Source organism: Crocuta crocuta, unplaced genomic scaffold, assembly GCF_008692635.1.
Source record: "Crocuta crocuta isolate KB4526 unplaced genomic scaffold, BGI_CrCroc_1.0 scaffold70, whole genome shotgun sequence".
NCBI lineage: Eukaryota > Metazoa > Chordata > Mammalia > Carnivora > Hyaenidae > Crocuta > Crocuta crocuta.
In genome coordinates, this window is record NW_027528417.1 from 5446653 (window position 1) to 5472659 (window position 26007).

A 26007-nucleotide genomic window follows, 5' to 3' on the forward strand; every position below is an offset into this window, starting at 1 on the left:
AGAGGGTGCCCTTCACACCGTCAGACCCTCAGGGCTTAGAAGCAGCGAAAGAAGCGGAGCAGTCGGGAAGACGCAGTAAGAAAGCCCTCCGAGGTGACTCCCGTTCTAGCGTTTGCATCTCAGCCTTGACCCATCGTTGTTTCACTCTAGTGTTTAACTTGAATTTGCATTGAGCCTTACGGATGCACGTGTTTGACCGGGAGCCCTTGGTCAGAATTACTTTAAGAGCAATTCCTCCTAGCGGTCCGTTTTGGCTAGTGTGAAGTGGTTGGTGTTGATGCTAGCAGTTATTCAGCTGCCTTGGAGTTTATACAGGTTTGTATGGCGTTCCTTAGCAGAAATTAGGTTTTTCATTTGAAACCAGATGTATATTCCCATACAGCTATTCAGGGAAATAAATGTGGATGGCTTCACAGTTTTTTATTTTAAGTGGTATTGCTTTTTTTCCTCCTCAATATAAAAATCTTTTCTGGTATGTTTTGTTGTTTTGATCAGCCAAGGAAAAAAGAAAAGTTACTGACGCCTCAAGTGATGATCCACAGCCAGGGATTGACCTGGTAAGAAAGGAATCATTAACCAGTTCGGAATCTTTCCAAACAGTGGAGTGCAGTGAATTCCAAAGTATGGCTTTCTTGCAGTCTTTGGGTAAGGAGAGTTTCATAGAAGGTATTAAAAGAAGAATTCAAATTAAAAAACATAAAAGCTTAGAGAGCCCACCTCTCAAAATAACTGAAAATAAGGCCACACAAAATATTAAGGTTGAATTCCAAGATGAACTGTACAAGAATACTCCAAAATATTCTTGTAACAGCTTGTCGCCTGGAGTAGAAAATAATTCCATTTTAAAATTACATGATTGCAATTGTTTCCCCCATTCCAAGGGTTGTAATGATGAAAATAACTTTGCATATAAACCTGATGGTGGATGTATGCAAGTTCCAGAAAATTCCTCCAAGTTAAAGAAAGAAAACCTTAGGAGTCTTGCAGATAAGAGTGACACAAATAATATTCCCCAGCTCTTACAAACGGAAGAAAACTTATTGGGAGTAAATAAGTTATTACTTGAAGAAGCTGATTTACACCAAAGTAAAACTAATGGCTTGCTTTCCTGCCTTCAAAATGAAAAAAATAAATACTCAGTAGGGGAGAGCAATATTGGGAGAAAACCCAGGAAAAGGATGAAAGTGTCTGAAAAAGAAGATGAAACAGTTATTGAGATGAACTTCTGTAATGTGTATAACAAATCTGACTCAGTGTTACAAGAAAACCAAACAGGTGCTGAGGGTAAAGGAGCAGAGACTTTAGAGGCTAAAAAAAGTCCTTTAAAAGTTTTGAGGAAAGTAAACCATAATACACTCTCACCAATGGATCATTTATTAAGTCTTCCAGAAATAGGAAAAAAAACAAGTCCTGAACATCAAAATGCTATGTTTCAGAAAACCCTTGAGCCACTTTTGGAAGAAGAAACAAAGAACGTTTCAGAGCCCTTAGGATTTAGAGGCATGGAGCCAGAGGAGTATTTTAAGTCGATGCAAAGCTCAGTAGTGAAATTATCTAGTGATTGCCATCTTACTGAAAAGAGATCTTCGCGGGAAGACTGGAGAACTGAAGCTGAAGAATCGAACTTAGGCTGTCACAGAACAATACCGATGACTGGTAAAAGAACTTGGCCTTGTTATTCATGTGCTAGAATATCTGCCCAGTGTTGGAAAAAATCTTCCTTGCCGGATTCAAATAACTCTCTTCCTGGGCCTCGGCAGAGTTATAGGCAAGATGATTTTCTTAAGCACCAAACAAATCAAACTCCCTTAATTGATTCTAAAATATCATTACAGAGTACCATAACAGAAACAAATGGTGAATCTTCAAGCAAAGAAAAATTGAATTCTAATTTAAATTGTTTGTCTTCAGTTTCTGCAGTAGAACCTACTTTAACGATTATAAAGGAACCTGTAATCAGTGATGATAAAAAGATGAAGTCAAAGGAACAGAGCAAAAGTGGGCCAGAGGTAGTTTCTAATACTGCTAATGATACTCAGCCAACTCACGTGACTCAAAACTTAACAGGAAGTAAAAAAAAAGATAGAGGGAATTTAACAAAACTTAATTTGACAGTGACTTCACCGGATGACCAGGAAGCAAATAACTCTACAGGCAAAATGATTAATCGAAAAGCATGCATTGAGAAGCAAACACTTCTGGTTCCAGACTTGGTTAAAATATTGAACACAGGACGGCTGACTAATTTTAAAATTCCATTACTTAAGAATAAAACAGAAAAAAGAAAAGAAATAAATGCCAGGTCATCAGAGAGAGATGTGTATAGTCCCCTAGAGCTTCTTGACAATTTATCTGGATCAGAGGTAAGACAAAATAAGAGTAAAGAAAATGTCTCCATAGTAACATATGGACCTCAATCTTTGAGTATACAAAATAGTGTAACTCCATTGCAAGCTAATTCTGACTCTTACATCTGCAAGAATTCCTGTAGTATTTCCACAAGCTTTTTAAAGAAAGGTAATGATAATAAACCATCTAACTACATCTCTGAACCAAACAATATTATTTCTAACAAGGAAGCTGTTTCTCTCACAGTTGAAAGAAATACTTTTTCTTGTGATCTTGGGTGTATAGAGAAAATTTGTGCCTTCTCTAATAAACAAGAAACATTCAAACCAGTTTTCTCTGAAGTTAGTGATAAAGAAATGACTAAGAACTTTTCAGAAATTAAAATGGGGTTTCCAGATATTCTTAAAGCATATGAAGATGATGTCCTCTTAATTGATGTCATTCAAGATGACCCAGATCTCTTTGGGGTCTCCAATGAAGGGGAGCTCTCATTTCCTTCAGAGGTCCCTATGATAAACCAGGAGCCCAAGGTTGCTGAAGAACACCAATCAACTGACTCTAAGCACACGGACCTTCCAGAAAAAGAAGAACCAAGTGATGACTTGAGGTATGCATGTTCAAGTATGCCTTTTGGTGCAGATTATTGTTGGGGGTTTCAAAAGCTTTCTTTCTTAGGTATCACTGATTTATTCAGTGATCATTGACGCTCCATTATTTTTTTAACCCAGTTATTTACTAAATGTAATATAACATTACTGCTGAGACCGGAAAATGTCATTATGCTAAAATTTAGAGTCAAAATAAAGCAATTCTGTCTTGGATATTATGGGCACATTAGCAGTTCAGAGTTCAAAATGGTGGTTTGTAAAGTGGCTTTTAAAATTACTGACATTGATTCTTTTAAAAATGAATTAAATTTATTTTCCTATGTTCTTTAATTATTACAGATATTTAGATATACTTTTATTTCAGCTTTTAACCCATTTTCTGTGTCTTCCTTGTTAGATAAAAAATGTCACTTTTCAAGGAACATAGAAGCCTTGGAAAAGTTTATTTGACATACTTAGGACTTGAGAGTAGAATCAAAAGTTAAACCAGTTTTCAGAAGAAAATGGCCTAACATTTTTCTCATGGTTCTACTTTTAAGGTGATGGTTTTAAATGATGATTTAGCCCCCAAGAGGGCAAATTTGCCTAAGGCAACTTTAAATGGAACCAAGTAGTAACCTTCATGCTCAGGAATTTGATCTATTCTGGTTGGTCCAATTTTTATTTTATGTCATGTTTTACTAAACTTTTATGATTCTTCAAGCTCTAATTTATACGTTACAACACTTAAATAATGGAATGTTTTGTAAACAGACTCAAAGAAACATGAAAACCCTTTACACTAAGATTCAGTGCTGTATAACTTAAATCTCTTTGGTATTTATACATTTTATTTAGTTGCTTTTGTGATATATTCTTGATTTTCTTAGTGTTTCAAGAACTTTTAACTTATCAAATAGAGTACTTTCTATTTGTCAAATGGAGGACTAAGAGCTTTATTATGTATTTTTAGCAGTATAATGAGAGAGGATGATAATTTGCCCATTTTGAAGATGGAAGAAAGAAAGATGACAAGTTGTCTCTTGTCTAGGGTCACACTGCTAATAACATAATCTGGATTTGAACTGAGGCCTGTCTTTAGAATTAGTGCTAAAAAAAAATTTAATGATTAAAAATTTGATCTTTATGGTCTTTTAATCTACTTGCCACCTATCAGCTATGATATCTTTTAGGCAGATTATTTTACTTTATCTTAAAAAGGGAAGATACTTGCCTCTGTTTTGTGTAGGTTAAATCAAAGTGTAGATTTTGGTTTTAGCATGACACTGAGTGAGGAATAAGGGTTCAAAAGAAGAGAGTTATTGAAGGTGATTTTAACTCTCGTTATACTACATTTCCTTTGAGGAATACAAAGAGAAATTAGAGCAAATCCTGCATTTAAATAGAGCAGACATAAAGGTTAGCTAATAAGATGTTGACAATGAGCTACCTCCAAAGGTAGAAAGAGAGAACCGTGAAGTGTTAGAAAGTTTGTTTTGTTTTCTTTTTTTTTTTTAAGAGTAATGGCTGATTTTGAAAGAAGTGATACATGTTCGTTAACTTTTAATGTATACAATGTAAATTAATTTACATTGTATACATTAAATGTATAAAAGGGGGGGTAATCCGGGGTGCCTGGGTGGCTCAGTCTGTTAAGCGTCCGGCTTCGGCCCAGGTCATGATCTCACAGTTGGTGGGTTTGAGCCCCACGTCAGGCTCTGTGCTGACAGCCAGTTCAGAGCCTGGAGCCTCTTTCAGATTCTGTATCTCCCTCTCTCTCTGACCCTCCCCTGCTCACTCTGTCTCTCTTTCTCTCTCAGAATAAATAAAACATAAAAAAATAAATAAAAATAAAAAATCAATTGCTAACAATTTGTATTCATCATTCCAGACATCCATTTAGGCATATATGTAGATATATTTTAGATAAATTATATTGTTATTTTTTAGTAAAAATATTTAATTTATTATTCTTAATTGAAGGGACGGGGTACTAAAGTGAAACTAAAGGGATTGCTGAAACAACATACTTCTCTATCACAGGAGAGATTCATTTCTAAAAGTCCCTCTCTGAAGTTAATAAGAAAGATTATTTAAAACCTTGAATTTTATCATCACTTTAAAAAATTATGTTCTTGGGGCGCCTGGGTGGCTTAGTCGGTTAAGTGTCCGACTTTCACTTAGGTCATGATCTCGCGGTTCGTGGGTTCGAGCCCCGTGTCGGGCTCTGTGCTGACTGCCAGCTCGGAGCCTGGAGCCTATTTCAGAGTCTGTGTCTCCCTCTCTCTCTGACCCTCCCCTGCTCACACTCTCTCTCTCTCTCTCTCTCCTAGAAATAAATAAAACATTAAAAAAAAAATTATGTTCTAACTTCTGACAGCAGCATTTGCTTTCCATACATGAAAGATGAACATAAATGTACACTTTGGCTTTTCCACCAGTCCTGCCTCCAACTTGTTTGTTTAAAAAAAATGTTTTATATTGTTACACTTTGTGCCATTTACATCTTTAATAATCTGAATTCCCAGAGACTGTCTTAGTTACATATTTAAGTTGATTCAGTGCCTACCATCACTCTTTGTACTTTCCTGTACTTTGGCTATTTTGATTCATTTCTTAGTTGGATAGATTTCAGAGCAATTTTTATTAAAGAACAGTTCATGATTGCTGTGTTCTTTAAGATCTTGGATACATAAGAACAACTGTTGTCTAAGCAAATTGGGTATAAAATTTTCAGTTTATGTTTTTCCTCTTTACGACTGTATAGTCATATACAACCTGTTTTCTGGCTTTGACTGTTGTGGAAAAGTCTGAAGCCAAGCTAATTCTCTATCATTCCTCTTTAAACTACCACTGCTGCCTTTTCTTCTTCCTCCCCCTGACCCTCCTGTTCCCTTACTTCCCCCCCTTACTCCGCCCTTTCCCCCTCCTTCCCCTGTTAGCAACTATCATTTGTTTCCCCTACTTTCTGTCTTGAGATTGGTAATTATGTGTCCGTTTTTCCTGGAGCCTGCTTTAGATTCTGTGTCTCCCTCTCTCTCTGCCCTTCCCCTGCTTGCGCTGTCTCTCTCTCTCAGAAATAAATAAAAACATTTTTAAAAATTAAAAAAAAGAAAGGAGGACCCACTTGGGTTTGCAGTATCAAATTTGCTTCAGATAATTTTTCTGATTGTCCTTGAATTTCCTTTCCCTTTATTTCAGAAGTACCAACTATACTTTTATTGGCTCTTTATTTCATATCTGCTTCTGAAATTTTTCAGGTAAACTTGAAAATTTTCTCTGTTGTTATGTATTACATTGTATTTTTTAATTGTATATTTTTAGAGAAATCATGAGCTAGGGAAGAAGGGCAGAGAGAGAGAGAGAGAGAGAGAGAGAGAAAGAGAATCTTAAGCAGGCTCCACGATCAGTGCGGACCCAAACATGTGGCTAAATCCCATGGCCTTGGGATCACAAATTGAGCTGATATCAAGAGTTAGACACTCAACTGACTGAGTCACCTGGGTGTCCTCTAAGTAGTTATTTTAACATTTTAATTTTTTTCTGTAATACAAATACCAATTTTAATCATCCACAGTGCTAGGATAAACCTTAAGAGGGAAAAATGAAGGTATGATAAACAGAGGGTCTCCTAATAGTTGTACACAAAATTGTTAATGGTTCTAGAACTAAATGAAGCTTAAAATATAATTTTAAATTTGAAATCTATTCCTTTTATCAACCAGTTGCTAGTTCATATACTACTTTTTCCGCTAAGACATTAAGAGGTTGAAGCCTGTTAGACTGTGTGTATATTTTACAGGAACAGAACTTAAGGATAGGAGGAGACTGTGTGTATATTTTACAGGAACAGAACTTAAGGATAGGAGGGTTAGGTGGTGCCTGGGTGGTTCAGTCGGTTAAGTATCTGACGTCAGCTCAGGTAATGAACTCATGGTTCATGGATTCAAGCCCTGTGTCGGGCACTGCTATGCTGACAGCTCAGAGCCTGGAGCCTGCTTCAGATTCTGTGTCTCTTCCTCACTCTCACTCTCTCTGAAAAAATAAACATTAATAAAAGGGTTCTTTAAAATAATTTTTAAAGAGAGTTTTTAAAATAACTTTAAAAAAGGGTGAGAGTGCTAGGGCAGATACTGTCAGAAGCTCTGGACTGCCTCTTACTGTTAGAGCAGGTAGTCACACCTGAATTGATTCAGTTGTTGGAAGAAGTATTCTCAGACTTGGTTAGGGGGAATTGTAAGATGTTTAAGTTATGTTAGAATGCTTATTCATTTTTGATCTCTTCAATGGATAGACTTCATATTAAAACCCAAATTATCAGAAGCATATTGGAACTAATCCACTAACACTGATGAGCTTGGCAATGCATAATTTGTGACAATGATAGAACTTTTGAATTAGCCTATAAATACATTTGGAGATCTGAGATTGTCTATAATAATGCTGGACCTAGAACGTAGGATTATCTTCAATCACAATTTTATTATATCCTGAAATTTAAGTTGAGTAACACTATACAGTGGATCATTGAGATTTTAAGAATCTGCCAAGTATTCAAGGGAATTGCTGTGTAGGCATGGAGGAAAACTTAATGTGCCTGAAACAAAAATATATAAACTGAAGTACTAAGAATGCTGTAGTTTAGAAAAGAGGGATGAAAAGGCATCTTGGAAAAGTCAGAATTTGTACTGATCCCTTGAAGTTTGGATTGATTTGCAGTTAACAAAGGGGAAGAAGGGAAAAAGTTTGGTGGGGGAAGAAAAATAATGAAAAAAAGGTAGGCCTAAGGCAAAGGTAAATATGAATATGGTTGTATAGAGCTGATTATGAAACTATTCCTGACTCTGTCAGGCAGAGTCTGGAGCCCTTTCTGTTCCCAGAATACCTTTTCCTACCTCAATTATGGCACTGATGTAATGATAGTATAATTTACACCTCTCTTGCCTATTAAATTGTTGGACTTCTTGAGGGTAGGAAATTTCCATGTCTCATTTACCTTTGCAAACCCAGTCCCTCATACTTTGAGGGAAGGGAGAGAATTAAACTTTTAATTTCTATTATAGTAGGCTGTGCCTCAAGCATCTAGATTAGAATATATGTAAATGAAGACAGTAAATTCTTTCTAAAGCAAATAGATGTTGATGAGTACTGGAAAATAAAAACTGGATAAATAGGGTGATGCCAGATTAAGATGGTTGGAAAGTTGGGCATCAGAACTTGAACTCCTCAGTACAGAACTGATCTTGGTGATCAGTGAGGACCAGTTATACCACCTTTGCAAATTGGATTTAAATCCATAAAGAGCATTTTACATTTTGGAGCTGGTAATAATTAACACAGACTTCTAGAGGGAAAAATGGCTGACACTGGGGTTGTTCAGGTGATTCAGAAGTTATTCTTTCTCTCCCTATATATTTAGACTCTGTAGCCTGACTTTTAGGAAGCTTACCTTGCTCCGTTCTGTCTTTCCATCGAATATCTGAGACACCATATAGTGCAAAATTTTACACTCAATTGTCAGAACTGATATTTAGTGTCTACCCTGTGCTAGATACATCACTTATATTATTTCATTTAGTAAATAATTCTGAGGTTGAAGCTGACCCTTTTTATTTTAATTCTTTATGAATATAGATGACATACAGTGCTGTATTAGTTTCACATATACAAGATAGTGACTCAGTATCTCTATACCTTATGCTATGCTTACCACAAGTTTAACTACCATCTGCCACCTTACAATAGCATTACAATATCACTGACTATGTTTCCTATGCTGTGTCTTTTCTTCCCACGACTTGTTCATAACTAGAATCCTCTGTCTCCTATTCTCCTTGTGTTTCCTATTCCCATACCTCCCTTCCCTCTAGCAATCATCAGTTTATATTTATAGGTTTGATTATGCCTTTTGTTTATTCATTTGTTTTTTAGATTCCACATGAATGAAATCATATAGTATTTGTCTTTCTCAGTCTGACTGATTTCATTTGGCATAATACCCTGTAGGTCCATCCGTGTTGTTGTAAATAGCATGATCTCTTCCCTTTTTAGTGCTGTATAATATTCCTGTGTGTATACACCACATCTTTATCCATTCATCTATCAATGGACACTTATCGTGCTTCCTTATCTTAGCTAATGTAAGTAATGCAGTAAACACAGAGCTGCATATATTGTTTTCGTTTTCTTTCAGTAGTAGAATTATTGAGTCATATGTACATCTATTTTTTAATTTTTTGAGGAACCTGAATACTATTTTCCACAGTGGTTGCATCAATTTATTTTCCCACCAACAGTGTACAAGGGTTCCTTTTTTTTCCACATCCTCACCAACACTTGTTATTTCTTGTGTTTTTTATTTTAGCCATTCTGACAGGTATAAAGTGATTTTGAGATGCATTTTTCTGATGATCAGTGACATTGAGCATCTTTTCGTGTATTCATTCACCATCTCTGTGTCTTCTTAGGAAAGATGTCCAGTTCTTCCAAAACTAGCCCTCTTTAAAATTGAATCAAAGTGTTTAACTTTCCAAAGGATGCACAGCCATAAATTAGTAAGGGCTGAGATCTCGACCCAGGGTAGCTTGCTCTGAAGTTTGCTCCCCAGCCCAAAACAGCATGCTAGAAGAGTGGCATCTTGGTTATTTGTACGGCTTTAATTTGATTACTCGACAGATTGCCACAGAACATTAATTTACTTTTGATCTCTTTTCTGTTGTCTCTTCCTCTTTAAAGTGACAGGTGCTTTTGGCCACTGCTATCTCTAGAATTCCCTCAGTAAATTTGTAGTGGCCTTATTTAGAAACAGAGTGTGTGAATGTGTAAATAAGTGAACACTGGCCACAAGTCAGCTAGTTAACATCTCAGAAGAAAGCGATAAGATTCTGAATTTTTCTTGGGCAAAGTTTTCAGACATGTTCTGGTAGTAGTAATTCTAGAGCAGTCCTATTCAACTTTTTCTCACTTACCCATAGCAAAGGTACATTTTGCATCATAATCCAGTACATACTTAGGAGTATGTGAAACATAGATTTATAAAAACTATTTTTCCTACCATAAGAGATGTAGTATCATATTTTATATTATATTTTGTTTGATAAAAATAAAAAAAAGTCCTGGGTGAAACCCATCAAACTTCATCACTCCCTTATAAAATGCTCTGGTTAGAGGATAAACTGATGTAGTACATGTAGTTTTTTCTTTTTTTACTCCCCTCTCCTCTTTCCTCAGATCCCTTTTGCTTCTCTGTACTCCCATAGAGTCACTCAAGTCTGTTTGTTTCTCTCCTTTCCTCATCCTGCCCTTCATTTCTGAACCTTCCCACTCTGTCAAGGGAGAGCTGTACCTTTTCACTCCACCAGTGAAAAACTATAAAACATTTATGTGCATTACAATGTTGCCTTCTTATTTTTTTAATTTAAGTGACTTTTAACTTCTTTGTGTCTCTCAAATTCAAAACAAAATGAAATTACTTCTAACAAGAGTGGCATGTACAATTTTACCTTCCTCATGAGCTAGTTATAGTAAAAAGTTTCTCGTGCTTATAAATTATACTGGCAATATTGAAAATACCATTTTAATATAGTACTTTGAAATCAAAATTAAAGCAATACACTTTCTATACACCTATTTATGGTTTTTTTTTTGTTTGCAGGAATAAACTCCTATATGTTTGGAGCTGTATCTATGTGAGAATGTAACTTTCAGGATAATTAGAAACTACAAAAACATCCTTCAGTTCTTCTGTATTTACTGAGTCACTTAATTGTATTCATGCTATTACTTTAATTTCTCACGGTTTTTCCTGTCTCTCATTTCTCATGGCTACTATCTTACTCATCTTTCTCCTAGATTACTATAATGAGGTCCTGGTTAATCTCCCTGAACTCTCTGTTTATCTTCCTCCATAGTGATGGTCTGAAATAAAAATTGATCTGCCAGTGACTACTTACATTGCTTCAGTGGCTTTCAGCCACCTGAGGATAGAGTCTAAATTGCTTGGTATGTCTTTTTAAGGCTCTTTAGTGGATTGCATCCATTCTCTCTTTGACAACTATAGTTTTCGCAGGGCAAAGGGAAGCAAAAGGGTAATAAAGGATAAGCACAGCAACCAGCTCATGGTTTCCACAGTATGTCATGTACTTGAGTCCTTTTGTGTATTTACATTATCTGGAAGTCCCTTTCTTTTTATTCAGCTATCCTTCAAATCTGATCTGAGATGGTATTCTAGGAATTTGTTCTAGCAATTCTCTTGGCACTTACCTCAATATGTTATGTCTGCTTATATGTGAGCCTCTCATATACTGGGAGTTCCTAGACAGAAAAGAGGCATCTTCATTTGGGTCACGCTATAGTGTCTGCCATGAAGACGCTTGGTGCTGAGTCTGTATGGAGAGCAAAGAAACACACCTGGGCCTTGTCCTCATTAAGCTTTTGATCCACCAAGAGAGGCAGATATTTAAGCAAGTACAATAAACTATAATAGAAGTGTGAGATGTTAAGGGCTTCCTGGTCAAAATGACATTTAAGATGAACACTAGAGGAATTACTAAGAATTAGCCAGTTGGTGAAGAAAAGTAAAAAGAATTTTGTTATAGAAGTAGTAACCTGTATAAAGGCCCCCAGGGAAAGGCATGTCACAGCTGAGAAACAGAAATAACGTACCGTGGTTTAGGGTTCATATGGCAAGAAGTAAAGCTACAAAATGTGAAGAAAGCTCAGTCATTACATTAGATCCTTTACAAATAGGATGACCATAGAATTTATCTTCTGAACTGCAAACTTTTGAGAGTGAAATGAGGAGCTTTTAATAATTAATGCCAGGACAACAGGAATAAACAGACCAGCCTAGATAAACTGGAAGTCATGGTGAGTTTGAACTTTATCCTAACAGCATATAGGGATTTACCAAAGGATTTTTAAATTGACCAGATTTACATTTAAAAATCATCATAGTCCTGGTGTGGAGAATAAATCGGCAGGGAGCTACTGTAATAATGAGGCCAAAGGACATGATGACTTCAGACAGAAGTGGGAGTGGATTTGAGAGAGATTTAGGAAGTGAAGATTGATTAATCTGAGTGATTAATCAGAGGTAGGAGTTAAGAATGATACCTGATTTCTTTCTTACTTCAGAGAAGGGCATTACAGTTCTCAGATATGAATGGGCAGGACTGAGGATGTGTTCTGCTCATGATGTCAAATTGTATGAGTCTTCCGTTTGTATTATTATTTTTCCATTCTTTAAGCTATATACTTCTGACTGTTTCTAGGTCTTATGTCAGGGAGCAAATACTTCATGTTTTCCCAAGACTTTAAAGAATGATGTGTATAGGGGCACCTGGGTGCATCCGACTCTTGGTTTCAGCTCAGGTCGTGATCTCACGGTTTGTGAGTTCAAGCCCTGTATCCAGCTCTGTGCTGACAGTGCAGAGCCTGCTTGGGATTCTGTATCTCCTCTCTTTCAGCCCCTCCCCTGCTTTTTCTCTCTCAGTCTCTCAAAATAAATAATTAAAAAAAAAAAAAAGAATGATGTGTATAAAATGTTTAGTTTTTCTCTTTCTGGGGTAGGAAGTAATCTTGAACCAGTGAGCAGTTGTACAGCTGTAGTCTAGGTTTAATAAAACTAATTTATTAAATGAAAAATGGTGGGATTATAGGTGTTTATTATATTTTATTTTATATATTTCTAAATTTTTAAAAATGGAGAAATGTTTGGCCATTTGTCACTCATGAAAATGTAGTTTTCATTTGTTGAGCCTGTGCTGTTGGTTTTGAAAACACAATTTCTTTTTATCCTCACAATAACCTTGTGGATAGATGATATTCTCATTTTACAGATATGGTTAGACTCAAAGAAATTAAGTAATGTTGCCATAGTTGACACAGTTCAGTGGCAGAACAGTAATTGAACCCAGGTTGATCTAACTCTGATCTCTATACCCTTGACCTTTAGACCATTTGTTGTCTTTAGAGAGTACAAAAAAAGATTCAAACTGCTCTCGAACTGTCTTCCTTTTACATTGGCAATAAGATACGCACACGTAAATTTCAGAATAGAAGTTAAACATCCGCTTGTATGGGTGTGATATGTTAGCACTGCTTCAAATGCTTGGTATATGTCATCAGATTCTCCCTGAGTAGCAGTTTGAATGGCAGCACTCCGTAACAATTGTGGCTTCTGTGTGTGATTAAAAGCACCAAATGAGGAATTTACCTGGATGTGCTGGGTTCAGAGCTCCAGTGTAGCACTGTCTGTGGAGAACTTGAGCTGATACTCACCAGCTGCCAAAGCTGGTAGTATATAATGTTTCCAGAAGTAGATCTGTGTAGAATCCGTTATAATGTTCAAGCTCTTTTTGCTTTATAATAGAGAACTTCCTGTACTGGATCCTGGATTGATGAAGTCAGAGGTCTGTGCTTCCTTGTCAGCAGGTAAAACTTGACATTTTCAAAATATGTATATTGAAGTATCATTTTGTATCTGTATTCAGGCCTAGCAAAATGAATTCATTAAAATAGGAAGCTTCTCATTTTAGAGTTTGTTAAAACAGGTTTTACAGTTTATCAGTTTTCCTCAGTTTTAATTGCTTGGTTAGCAGATAAGATTTTGAGAGATCTTCCATTTGATTATTTAGTAAAAAATGTTGTTTAGCTTTATCTACAGAAGATCATTGACCTTAGAAATTTTGTGGCCTTATTTTGAAATGAAAATATGTATCTAAACTTTATCGCATTTTAAATCTGAATCCTTTTTATAATTTTTTGTAATTAACAGTTAATCATAAGTTTGAATACCTGGATCTCTGCTTCACAGGAAATATTTTGAAAGTTAGTTGTATTTTAACTTTAAAGTTTTATAAGTATATTTTAAATAGCTGGACGTAATCAAGAAACATTCTTAAATTTATCTTGATATATTTCAGCTTGTCTTAGTGCCATTCTTTTTATACCATATAATGGAGTTACTTTGAAAGAGGGAGGAATAACTGAATAGTTTCCTGAAAACTACTTCACGTTTGTCACATTGGACCTTACAAGGGTCTCTGAATTCTAACTCATTTTTAGAACAATCTTTGAACAACTTAGTTATTTCACTGTTTAAAGTTTCTACAGTTGAATATTATTTCTTTTCAGCAAATGAGATAAAACATGATTCCAAAGGTGAAAACATTTCCTTAGGGGAAATTACTAATGAGACCTCTGAAAATGAAAATCTGGGAGACTTCAGTGAACACATAAAAAGTTCAGACTTGGATGAAAAGGTACTAGGGAATCTTGCATTTTATTTTCTGGTCTAAACAGTGGTAATGCAGAAATTCTTCTTAACAGTGCTGTCATTAGTTCAGACTTGGATGAAAAGGTACTGTGGGGAATTGTCTGCATTTTCTTATTTCTTGGTCTAAATATTTGTAATACAGAAATTCATCATAAGGTGTGGTCAGGTGACAAGTGTAACCCTTATTGAGTGAAAGAATTGCATCATTCTGCTTGTAGGATATATTATTTGATGCTTTGTAAAAGCACACTATTAACAGGTTTCACTTATCTGGGAAAATGCGGTGTTTAGTTGTGTATTTAGTTTTTTTTTTTTATCCTGAAGTTGGTTTCAAACCTATATAAGTCTCTCTAAATTATTACATATTTTCCTGCCTCATTAAACACAAAGTTCTGAATATAAATTTGATCTTTAAAATTTAAGAATATCCTAGTACTCAAGGGTTATGAATGCACATGGCAGTTATTTAACCACAGGTAGACAAGGCATATTGGAGCTAAACCAGACTTGATGATGGAACATACTACTGGCATATGTTATAGGGAAAAGTTTGGATATAAAGTTTGTTCTTGTTTTCTGCCAGAAAATGCGTATGATTGTCTTAAACTTTTGCATAATTCAGTTGACTCCTAGGCAACTATTTCATATTTTCTTTTTTCTCTTTATTCCTCCTCATTCATCTTCATTGCTAACAACCTAGTTTCCTACTTTACGAAGAAAATTGAAGTAAATGGAAATGAACTTCCTAATTCCCTACCAATACATTAGCCACTTAACCTGCATCTGCTCCCAAAACTCCAGCTTCTCTTCAATTACAATAGATGACCTAGCCAAGGATATTCTTTCCACCTGTATGCTAAAGTCCATCACTTCTCTCTCTCAAAATACTACTGCAGTAATTCTTCTTTTATTATTGGATTATTCTTATCAGTATGTAAACATGCTGTTCACCCATTTTCAAACACAACAAAAAAACCTTTACATAGTCCCATTTTTCTTTTCTGCTCTCATCCTATTTCTCAAAAGGCTTATCTATACCCACTGTCTCTAGTTTCTCTCCTCCAGTTGTCTTGAGCCCATTACAAAGGTATTTGCCTTTACTGCAACCAGAATTATCCTTGAACTCTCCAGTTGACCTCCTTGTTGTGGAATCCAGTGGACATTTTCTCAGTCTTAATCTTACTTAACCTGTTATCACACTTTCCATGAAAACCTGACTTTCAGGGTAAACGTACTTGCCTGGTTTACTTTCTGCCTTTCTATCTGCAACTTCCCAGTTGATCTTTCTGGTCTCTCCTAATCGCTCTGTCCTTTACATATTAGAGTGACCTAGAACCTAGACCGTGATGTGTTCTTCTTTCCTATGTAGATTTGCTCCTTAAATGGTCTCATGCAACCTCATTGTATTAAATGCCATCTATGTGCTAAGACTCTCAAATTTATAACTGCAGCCTGAACTTTCTGAACTGCAGACCTTTATGTCTAGTTGTCTACTGGTTTTTTCCTCTTGGATATCCAATTGGACATCTCAAACTTAACCTGTTCAAACTGAATTCCTGAAACATCTATATACAGCCTACCAGAGACTCATTTCAGCTGTAAGAACACACGCAGGCTGAAAGTAAAGGGAAGGAAAAAGATGTTCAGTGCAAATGGAAACAAAAAGCTGGTACAGTTATACTTGTATCAAACAAAACAGACTTTAAAAAAGAGAGTGTAATTAAAGACAGAGATGCAGTACATAATGATAAAGTAGTCAATCCAGCAAGAAAATGTAACATTTATAAATATGTATGCACCCAACATAAGGACATCAAAATATATAAAGCAGATATTAACAGACCTAAAGGGAAAAATAGCAATACAATAATGGTAGAGGACTTTAACATCCTACTTACATCAGTCATCAAAACTGAAAATCAGTAAGGAAACATAAGCCTTAAATAACATTTTAGACCAGATGGACTTAATAGATGGATATGGAACATTCCATCCAAAAGCAGCAGAATATAAATTCCTCTCGAGTTCACACAGAACACTGTCTAGAATAGATGATGTGTTAGGCCACAAAGCAAGTCTCAATAAATGCAAGAAGGTTTCAAGCATATCATGCATGCCAAGCATCCCACTATTGTATGAGACTAGAAGTAAATTACAAGAAGAAAATTAGAAAAATCACAAATAAGTAGAGAATAAACAACATGCTAATGAACAATCAATGAGTCATAGAAGAAATCAAAAGATAAATAAAAAATACCTAGGCACAGTGAAAACAGAAATATGGCATACAAAAATCTCATAGGATGAAGTAAAAGCAGTTCTAAGAGGGAGGTTGATAGCATACAGGTCTACCTCCAGAAACAAGAGAAATTTCAATTTAATGGCACATCAGAAGGAACTAGAAAAAGAATAAAGCCAAAAGTTAGTAGGAGGAAGGAAATAATAAAGATCAGAATGGAAATAAATTAAATAGAGAATAAAAAGAATAGAAAAGATCAGTGGAACCTAAGAGCTGGTAAGATAAAAGATAAAATTGACAAACTTGTGGCCAGACTTAACAAAACAAAACAAAACCAAAAAACAAGAACAAAAACAGGACTCAAAATCGAAATGAAAGAGAAGTTATGACTGATACCACAGAAATACTATGAAGAATTAATTATAGACCAAAAACTTGAACAACCTAGAAGAAATAAATTCCTAGAAACTTAACAGTCTTCCAAGAATGAATTATGAAGAAATAGGAAATCTGATTACAATTACTAGTAAAGAGATTGAATCTGCAATCAAAAAACTCCCAAAAATTAAAGTCCACGACCACTGCACTTCACTGGTGAATTCTATCAAACATTCAAAGAAGATTTAATACCTACCCTCCTTCACAAACTTTTTTGAAAAATTGAAGAGGAGGAAGCAGTTCCAAACTCACTTTACAAGGCCTGAAACTAAAACCAGACACAGATACCACAAAAAAAACGAAAATTACAGGCCAGTATCCCTAATGAACACAGATGCAGAAACCTTCAACAAGATCAAATTCAACCTTAGCAAATCAAATTTAGCAATACATGAAAAGGATAATACACCATGATCAAGTGGGATTTATTCCATAGATACAAGGATGATTCAACATCCACAGATCAAATCAATGTGATATGCCACATTAACAAAACCAAAGATAAAAACATATGATCATCTCAGTAGATACAGAAAAGCAGTTGATAAAATTCAACATCCATTTGTGACAAAAACTCAACAAAGTGGATATAGAGAGAGTACACCTCAACATAATCAAGACTGTATGTGACACACCCACAGCTCATGTCATATGCAACACTGAAAAGTTAAAAGCTTTTCCACCAAGCTCAAGAACAAGACAAGGTGTTGTAAACTCTGGGTCTAAAGTGCAGCGGTCTCTCTTGTCTAACAAGAGAGCAAGACACAGGATAAAAAGTGAGAGATGGCTCATGTCCAGGAAAAGAGCAGAGCCCCAAATAACGGTCCCATTTTTATTAAGATCAGAAGGCTTATAAACATGGTGATGGATGTGCACAAAGAGACAATAAATCTATGAACACATTAACTTGTGGATGTGAAGGAAAGGGGATCTTGAAGATATTCAGGGCTAGAGGTTTGGGTTAATACCAAACAAAATCCTGGCACCGGACAGTCTGGCTTGTTTTCAGCAGACATGAGGCACCACCTTTGTTTATCTTAGCTAGCCTAGAGGATGAGACAGGTGGGACACATGACCTCAGAGTTAACAAGGCACCTTTTTATTTGTTAATCATCTCCACTCCAGGCTACATCACCTACAGCACAGTGCAGCGGTCTGTAGCCCTATTTACCTGCTTGCTTAACTTGTTCCTTCCTTCCTGTGATAGCAGCTTTCTGCTATAGTACTAAATCGGGGGGTTCTTCCACCCTGAATACCTAAACTTGTTTATTTCATATACTATGTATTGGGTGCCTTTGCACTGCTTTCTATTCTGGGTTGCCTTTGCACCTCCCTATCTATTCTGGGGTGCCTTTGCACCTCCCTATTCTTGGGTGCCTTATCTTGTTTACCCAAACTCAGGTGTGAGCATCCTGTGGCTTTGTAATTCTTTATGCCTTGTTAACACATTGGTATAAGCCTGGGGGATTCCTAAGCTTATTCCCCACAACAAGGATGCCCACTGTCCCACTTTTATTCAGTATAGTATTGGAAGTCCTAAGAAGGACAATTAGTCAAGAAAAAGAGAGGAAAGATATCCACATTGGAAAGGAAGAAATAAAACTGTCACTATTTGCTGATGACATATTTTATATAGAAAATCCTCAAGATTCCACCAAAAAAACTGTTAGAACTAATAAATGGATTCAGTAAAGTCTCAGGGTACAAAGTTAATATTTAAAAATCTGTTGTGTTTCTATTTAATAATAATGAGTTATCAGTAAGAGAAATCCAAAAATCCCATTTATAGGCGCATCAGAATGAGTAAAATATCATGAATAAATTTAACTGAGAAAGTGAAAGACTTGTACACTGAAAACTATTAGACATTGGGGTGTCTGGGTGCACTGTTGGTTAGGCATCCAGCTTTGGCTTAGGTCATGATCTCGTGGTTCATGAGTTCAAGCCTTGCGCTGGGCTCTGAGTTGACAGCTCAGAACCTGGAGCCTGCTTTGGATTCTCTCTCTCTCTCTGCTCCTCCCTGCTTATATTCTGCCTCTCCCTTCCTCTCAAAGATAAACATTTAAAAAAAATTTAAAAACCTGTAACACACTGATGAAAGAAATCAAAGACACAAATAAATGGAAAGATCTTCCGTGCCCATGGATTGGAAGAAATAATATTGGTAAAATGGCCATACTATCCAAAGCAATGTACATATTTGATGTACTCCTTATCAAAATTCCAATGGCATTTTCCACAGAACTGGAACAAACACTTCTAAAATTTATATGGAACCACAAAAGACCTTGAATAGCCAAGCAGTCTTGAAAAGGAACAAATCCAGAGGTAGCTCCCTCCCTGATTTCAAACTATACTATAAACCTATAGTTTTATGGTGTTGGCATAAAAACACACATAGATTAGTGGAACAGAATAGACAGCCCAGATATAGACCCATGCATATATGGTCAACTAATTTACAATAAAGGAGGCAAGAACATACAATGGGGGAAAAACAGTCTCTTCAGTAAATAGTTTTGGAAAAACTGGACAGCTACATGCAAAAGAATGAGAATGGATTACTATTTTGCACCGTATACAAAAATTAACTCAAAATGGATTAGAGATTTGACTTTAAGACCTGAAACCATAAAATCTAGAAGAAAACATAGGCAGTAAGCTTCTTGACTAAGCTAAGATAAATCTTAGCAAAGTTTTTTTGCATCTGACTCCAAAGGCAAAGGAAACAAAGCAAAACCAAATAAATGGGATCACATGAAACAAAAAGCTTCTGCACGGGGATGGAAACTACCAAACAACAAAATGTAAAGGCAACCTAATGGGAGAAGAAATTTGTAAGTCATATATCAGATAAGGGGTTAATGTCCAAAATATGTGAAGAACTCCCACAACTCAATAACAAAGAAAACCAAACACTCTGATTTAAAAATGGGCAGGAGACCTAAATTGGCATTTTCCAAAAGAAGACATACATTTGGCCAACAGACACATGAAAAAGTGCTCGTCGTCACTCATGATCATGGAAATGTAAATCAAAACCACAGTGGGATGTCACCTTAACATCTGTCTGAATGGTTGTTATCCAAAAGACAGGGAATAACATGCTGGCGATGATACGGGGAAAAAAAGTACGGCAATTCCTCAAAAAAATTAAAAATAGAACTACCATACAAACTAGGGTATCCAAAGAAAACAAAAATATTAATTCAAAAAGATACATGCACCCATGTATTCATTGCAGTATTATTTACCGGTATTACTCTAAGTAAAGTAAGTCAGGCAAAGAAAAATAAATACTTCATGATTTCATTATTATGTGGGATCAAAACAACAACAGCGACAATAATGAAACCCAGACTCAAAGATATAGAGAACAGACTGGTGGTTGCCAGAAAGGAGGGGGCTTGTGTTAGGCAAAATGGGTGAAAGGGGATCAAAAGCTACAAACCTTAAGTTATAAAATAAATTAGGGAGATATGATATATAGCATAGGGAATATAGTTAATAATATTGTATTCACTTTGGTGACCGATGGTAATTAGACCCATTGTGATCATTTTGTAATGTATACAAATGTTAAAACACTACGTTGTACACCTGAAACTAATGTAATATTGTATGTCAGGTATACCTCAATAAGAAATTAAGAATTTTTTAAATTTTTTAAAAAACCAAACTCCTGTTACATATCCTCTCCTCTACCACAAACTAGTTCTTCCACTACTCTTCTGTTAATGGCAACTCCATTCTTTATAATTATTTAGACTCAAAACCTTGGATATTCTTTCTTTTTCTCTCAGTCTATACCAGACTATAAGGAAAGCCTGCAAGCTTTACATCAGATGTCTAGAAACTGTCAACTTTTCGTCACCCCTCACCGATACAACACAGGCCCAAGCTAGGGTCATCTCTTACTGACTTATTACAGTCACCTTCTAGCAGATCTCCTGCTTCTAATTTTGTTCTCTTGTGGTTTATTCTCGACACAGAATAAGTTAGATCATGTCATTATTTTGTTTCAGACTCTCCATTAGTTTCTAATGACATTCAGATTCAAAGTCAAAGTCCTTACTGTGACCTGTAGTGCCCTGTATCTGTTTCCTGTACCCCTTCCCCACCTTGTTATCTCTCTGATCTCTTAACTCTTCTGTATCCATTTCACTGTGACCACACAAGCCTTCTTGCTGTTTTTAAAGCGTAGTTGGCTTTCTCCTACTTCAGGGCCTTTGCCCTTGCCATTTTATCTGCCTGAGATGTTCTCCTAAAAATAGTACAGCTGGTTCTCACACTTCCTTCACATCTTCACTCAGGTTTTGTGTTCTCAGAGATAACTTCGCTGGCCATTCAAGCTGAAACTTCAAATGTTCTCCCTTCTCCCAATACTTAATAGTCCCCTTTCATATACTTATTATGATTTAACACTGTACGTATTTACTCTTTTATGTTTATCTCTTCCTACTAGAGTGAAACTCCATGAAAGCAAGGGTTTTTGTCCATTTTGCTTACTGCTGAATCTCTAGCACCTAGAGCAGTGGCTGATACAGTGTAATAACAAATAATTGTTGAATGAACATTGAATATAAACCCATTTGAAAATAGTCTTTAAGTGCTATAAGAGTCTTGTAACACAAATATTCTCACAAAGTACTTGCTTAATGGTTTGATGATGATAACAGCCCGTATGTACTGAGCCTTTATCATCTGCCAGCCAACCACTGTTAAACACCTAGTACAGGTTGCCACATTTTATCCACATAATATAATGAGGTGCTGCTCAGGAGTCCTCTGGCCACCCTCAGATTTGGTGATTTGCTAGAACTACAGAGGCCAGCAAAGCTGTTAATACTTGAGATTACATTTTATTACAGTGAAAGAATGCACATTAAAATCCACAAACAAGAGTCACATAGGGCAGAGTCCAAGAGAAACCAGGCACAGGCTTCCAGCCGTCCTCTCTCAGTAGAGCTGTGTAGACACTGCTTGCTTCTCCCAGCAGTGATGCATAGCAACACGGCCAAAGGACTTTACTTGAGCCCTGGTCAGTGTCGTTTTGGGGTCAGTCACATTGGCATGTGACTGCCTGTGTGGCTGACCTTGATCACTCAGTCTCTCCAGACCCTGCAGGGGTCAGGCTGACAATAGATGACCTGAGGCACCCACCATAAATCAGATTGTTAGTTTAGACTGTCTAGAGTGGCCCAAAGCCCCTACCACCAATTACACTGTTAGTATACACTGTCTGGTCCCAGCTCCCAGGTAAGCAAAGACAACTTACCAAAAGCAGCACATTCCAAGGGCTTGAAAGTTCCCTCCAAGGAGTAGATCAAGGACAAACCTTCAATGTGCACAGTATAGAGACCCCTGAGTTGATGAGCTAATCCTTTACTGCCCGTGGGGCATGTGCTATTATTTTTTTTTAATAGATGAAGAAACAGATTTTGAGTCCGTATCTTGTCCAAGGTCACACAGCAGAGTCCCTTGACTCTGTAGCAAGGGTCAGCAAAGTTTTCTTCAAAGGTCTAGATGGTAAGTAGCTGCTGTTGCAACTCTTGCCATCATAGCATGAAAGAAGCCAGAGACAATATATAAACAAATAGTAGTTGCTATATTCAAGTAAATCTTTATTTACAAAAACAGGGCAGGCTATAGCTTGCCTGTCCTTGCTCTGAAGCAGTAAAATCAAACAAACAGGGGCACCTGGGTGGCTCAGTTGCTTAAGCACACAAATTTGGCTCAAGTCGGACTCAACAGTTTGTGGGTTTGAGTCCCAAGTCAGACTCTGTGCTGACAGTCCAGAACCTCGAGCTTGCTTCAGATTCTGTGTTTCCCTCTGTCTCTGCCCCTCCCCAACTTGTGCTCTGTCTCTGTGTCTCAAAAATAAATGTTAAACAAAAGAACAACAAAAACTAGTTTGTACTCTATTCTACTTGAAGCTGAGGAAAAGACTTATTCCATTCATTCCTGTAAGGATAGATTTTAGGAGATGTTTGCCAGAATTCGCTGAATTCTTAACACAGTAAATATTTTCAAGATGTACATTAATTCTTTTAAAAATAATCCACAGAATTGTTTAGTTGATTCCTAGTATAGTAAGATTTCTTGGTTTTGTTTAAGAGAAGGGGATGATTCATTTATTCTTCTAATATTAACCTTCAAAGTACCAGCTCTTTAGAAAATTATCATGACCAGGGGCGCCTGGGTGGCTCAGTCGGTTAAGCGTCCAACTTCAGCTCAGGTCATGATCTCATGGTTCATGAGTTTGAGCCCTACGTTGGGCTCTATGCTGACAGCTCAGAGCCTGGAGCCTGCTTCTGGTTCTAGGTCTCCCTCTCGCTCTGCCCCTCCCCCATTCACATTCTGTCGGTCTCAAAAATAAACAAACATTAAAAAATTAAAAGAAAAGTAAATAATCATGATTAGACAATAATATTTGTTTTTAAGATATCTGGCCCCCAAATTTGGGAATTAAACTTTGTCTCTCTTTCATTTTACATTTTAGGAATTTGAGGGGATAAATAGATTGACTTAAAGACATATGTGTGGCCTATCACTTTGCTGCTTTTATATATCGTTTTCTGTGAATTTTTACAAATGCTTCCTTACTGATCTTTTATACATATTTGTATAATATTTATGTTGTAAATATTCATGGAATAAATAAGTGTATTCTGTCTTTTCCAGAGACCTTTTATTTTGTCTTGTATATGTAACAATTTTTAAATTTAACCATCATAGGAATTAATAATTCTAATTTTGAGCCCCGGATAGTTAAAATGCTAGTATACTTTTTTAAAAAACTTTTTATTTTGAAATAATTATAGATTCACAGGAAGTTACAAAAGTAGTATGGAAAGGACCCGTGTATCCTTCACCTAGTTTTTTCCTGTGATTACATCTTTAAATGCAATATCAGAAGCAGGAACCTGATATTAAATATATGAGTATATGTACTTCTCTGTATTTTATTAAGTATAGCCACCACTGCAGTCAAGATAAAGAGTTCTTCTATCACCACAAAGATCTCCCTTATGCTATTCCTCAGTTACACTTTTCTCCCTGCCTCTAACATCCTTAAACTGTTTTCCAGCTCTGTAATTTTGGTATTTTGTTTTTTTTGTTTTTTTGTTTTTTTTATAAATATTTTTATTTATTTCTAGGAGAGAGAGAGAGCGTGAGCAGGGGAGGGTCAGAGAGAGAGGGAGTCGCAGACTGAAACAGGCTCCAGGCTCTGAGCTGGCAGTCAGCACAGAGCCCGACGTGGGGCTCGAACCCACGAACCGCGAGATCATGACCTAAGCGAAAGTCGGACGCTTAACCCACTAAGCCACCCAGGCGCCCCAAATTTTGGTATTTTGAAATAGATGTAGATTTACTGGAAGTTGACTAGAAGATTATTAATTTTGTTACTACTTCAAAAGAACCAGGTTTGGTTTTACTGATTTTTTTCCCCTCTATTTCTTTGTTGTTTTCTGTTTCGCTGATATCTGCTGATCATTACTTTCTCCTTTTTTCTGCTTACTTTGGATTTAATTTGCTATTCTTTTTCTAGTTTCTTTTTTTTTTTAATTTTTTTTAATGGTTATTCATTTTTGAGAGAGAAAGAGCGTGAGCAGGGGAGGAACAGAGAGAGGGAGACACAGAAACTGAAGCAGGCTCCAGGCTCTGAGCTGTCAGCACAGAGCCCCATGCAGGGCTCAAACTCACAAACCATGAGATCATGACCTGAGCCGAAGCCGGAGGTTTAACCAACTAAGCCACCCAAGCGCCCCTTTTTTTGTAGTTTCTTAAGGTTGCCAGTAGGGTCACTGATTTAAAACTTATTTTCTAAGACAATTTATTGCTATAAACTTATCCATAAATACTGCCTTAGCAGCATCCCACATTTCTTTTAACTTTGAAATAAAGATTCACATGCAGTGGTAAGAAATGGTAAGAAATCTCATGTACTCTATACTCAGTTTCCTCCAATGGTAACATTGCAAAACTATACTGTAGTATCAGAACCAGAATATTGACACTAATACAGAGATACAAAACATTTCCATCACAGGTACCCATCATGTTCCCCTCTTTTAGCCATGCCTGCTCTCTCCGTACCTACCCCCAGCCTCTTCTTAACCCTTGACAACCACTAATCTGTTCTTCATTTCTATAATTTTGTCATTTCAAGAATGTTATAGCGATGCCCGGGCAGCTCAGTTGGTTAAGCGTCCTACTTCAGCTCAGGTCATGATCTCACGGTTGGTGGGTTCAAGCCCCGCGTCAGGCTCAGTGCTGACAGCTTGCTCAGAGCCTGGAGACTGCTTCAGATTCTGTGTCTCCGCCCCCCCCCCCCCCCCCCCCCACACTCATGCTGTTTCTCTCTCTCTCAAAAATAATTATTAAAAAAATTTTTTAATGTTATATAAATGGAATTAGATATAGTATGTATTCTTTTCAGATTGGGGTTTTTCTTCCCCCGGCATAGTCCTCTAGATAGTCATCAAGTTTCTGGCATGTATCAATAGTTCATTCATTTTGATTGCTTAGCAGTGCTTTGTGGGATGGGTTACTCCCATTGATTTAAAAGCTCTTTACTCATTGAAGGACAACTGTCTTATTTCCAGTTTGGGTCTCTTCCAAATAAAGCTGCTGTAAACGTTTGTGTATAGGTTTTTGGTGAACCTAATTTTTCGTTTCTCTCGGATAAATGCCCAAGTCTTTATTTGCTGGGTTGTATGCTAATTGCATGTTTAGTTTTAACTTAGGTGAATTCAGTCTCCAGATTACTTTTCCACAGTAGCTGGCAGTTTAAATCTTTGTTCAGTTCTTGTAACCTTAGCTGGGCTGTTTGTAGTCTAACCTTCCAGAGATACAGTTCAAGGGTCAGCGAGAGATTTGCTTGAGTGTAGAAGCAGATTTCAGGATTTCCTCTCTTAGGTTCTCTCCTGTCCTGCATTCTCATCCTTAGTTCCCAGTTTCTATGTCCTAAACTTAGCCTTCTGGTCATTGTTTCAGCAGGCAAGTTTTTGGCCTTCCCAGGTGATTCCAACTGGGGCCTGCCTTCAGGAATAAAGCCATGAGAGGAGAACAGCCAGCTGCTCAGTACTGTTCCTTCTTTCCAGCTGCTCAGT

The 26007-nt window shown here is 36.6% G+C and overlaps 1 protein-coding gene across 1 annotated transcript in view; it reads left to right on the forward strand.

Annotated features, from left to right (window-relative positions):
* TOPAZ1 (testis and ovary specific TOPAZ 1) overlaps positions 1 to 26007 on the forward strand; it is a 103998-nt gene that overhangs the window by 947 nt on the left and 77044 nt on the right. The window contains exons 3-6 of the mRNA XM_077754507.1: positions 285 to 315; positions 496 to 2956; positions 13309 to 13370; positions 14073 to 14200. Coding sequence (XP_077610633.1) covers positions 285 to 315; positions 496 to 2956; positions 13309 to 13370; positions 14073 to 14200 — 2682 coding nt within the window. The remainder of the gene's footprint in view (positions 1 to 284; positions 316 to 495; positions 2957 to 13308; positions 13371 to 14072; positions 14201 to 26007) is intronic.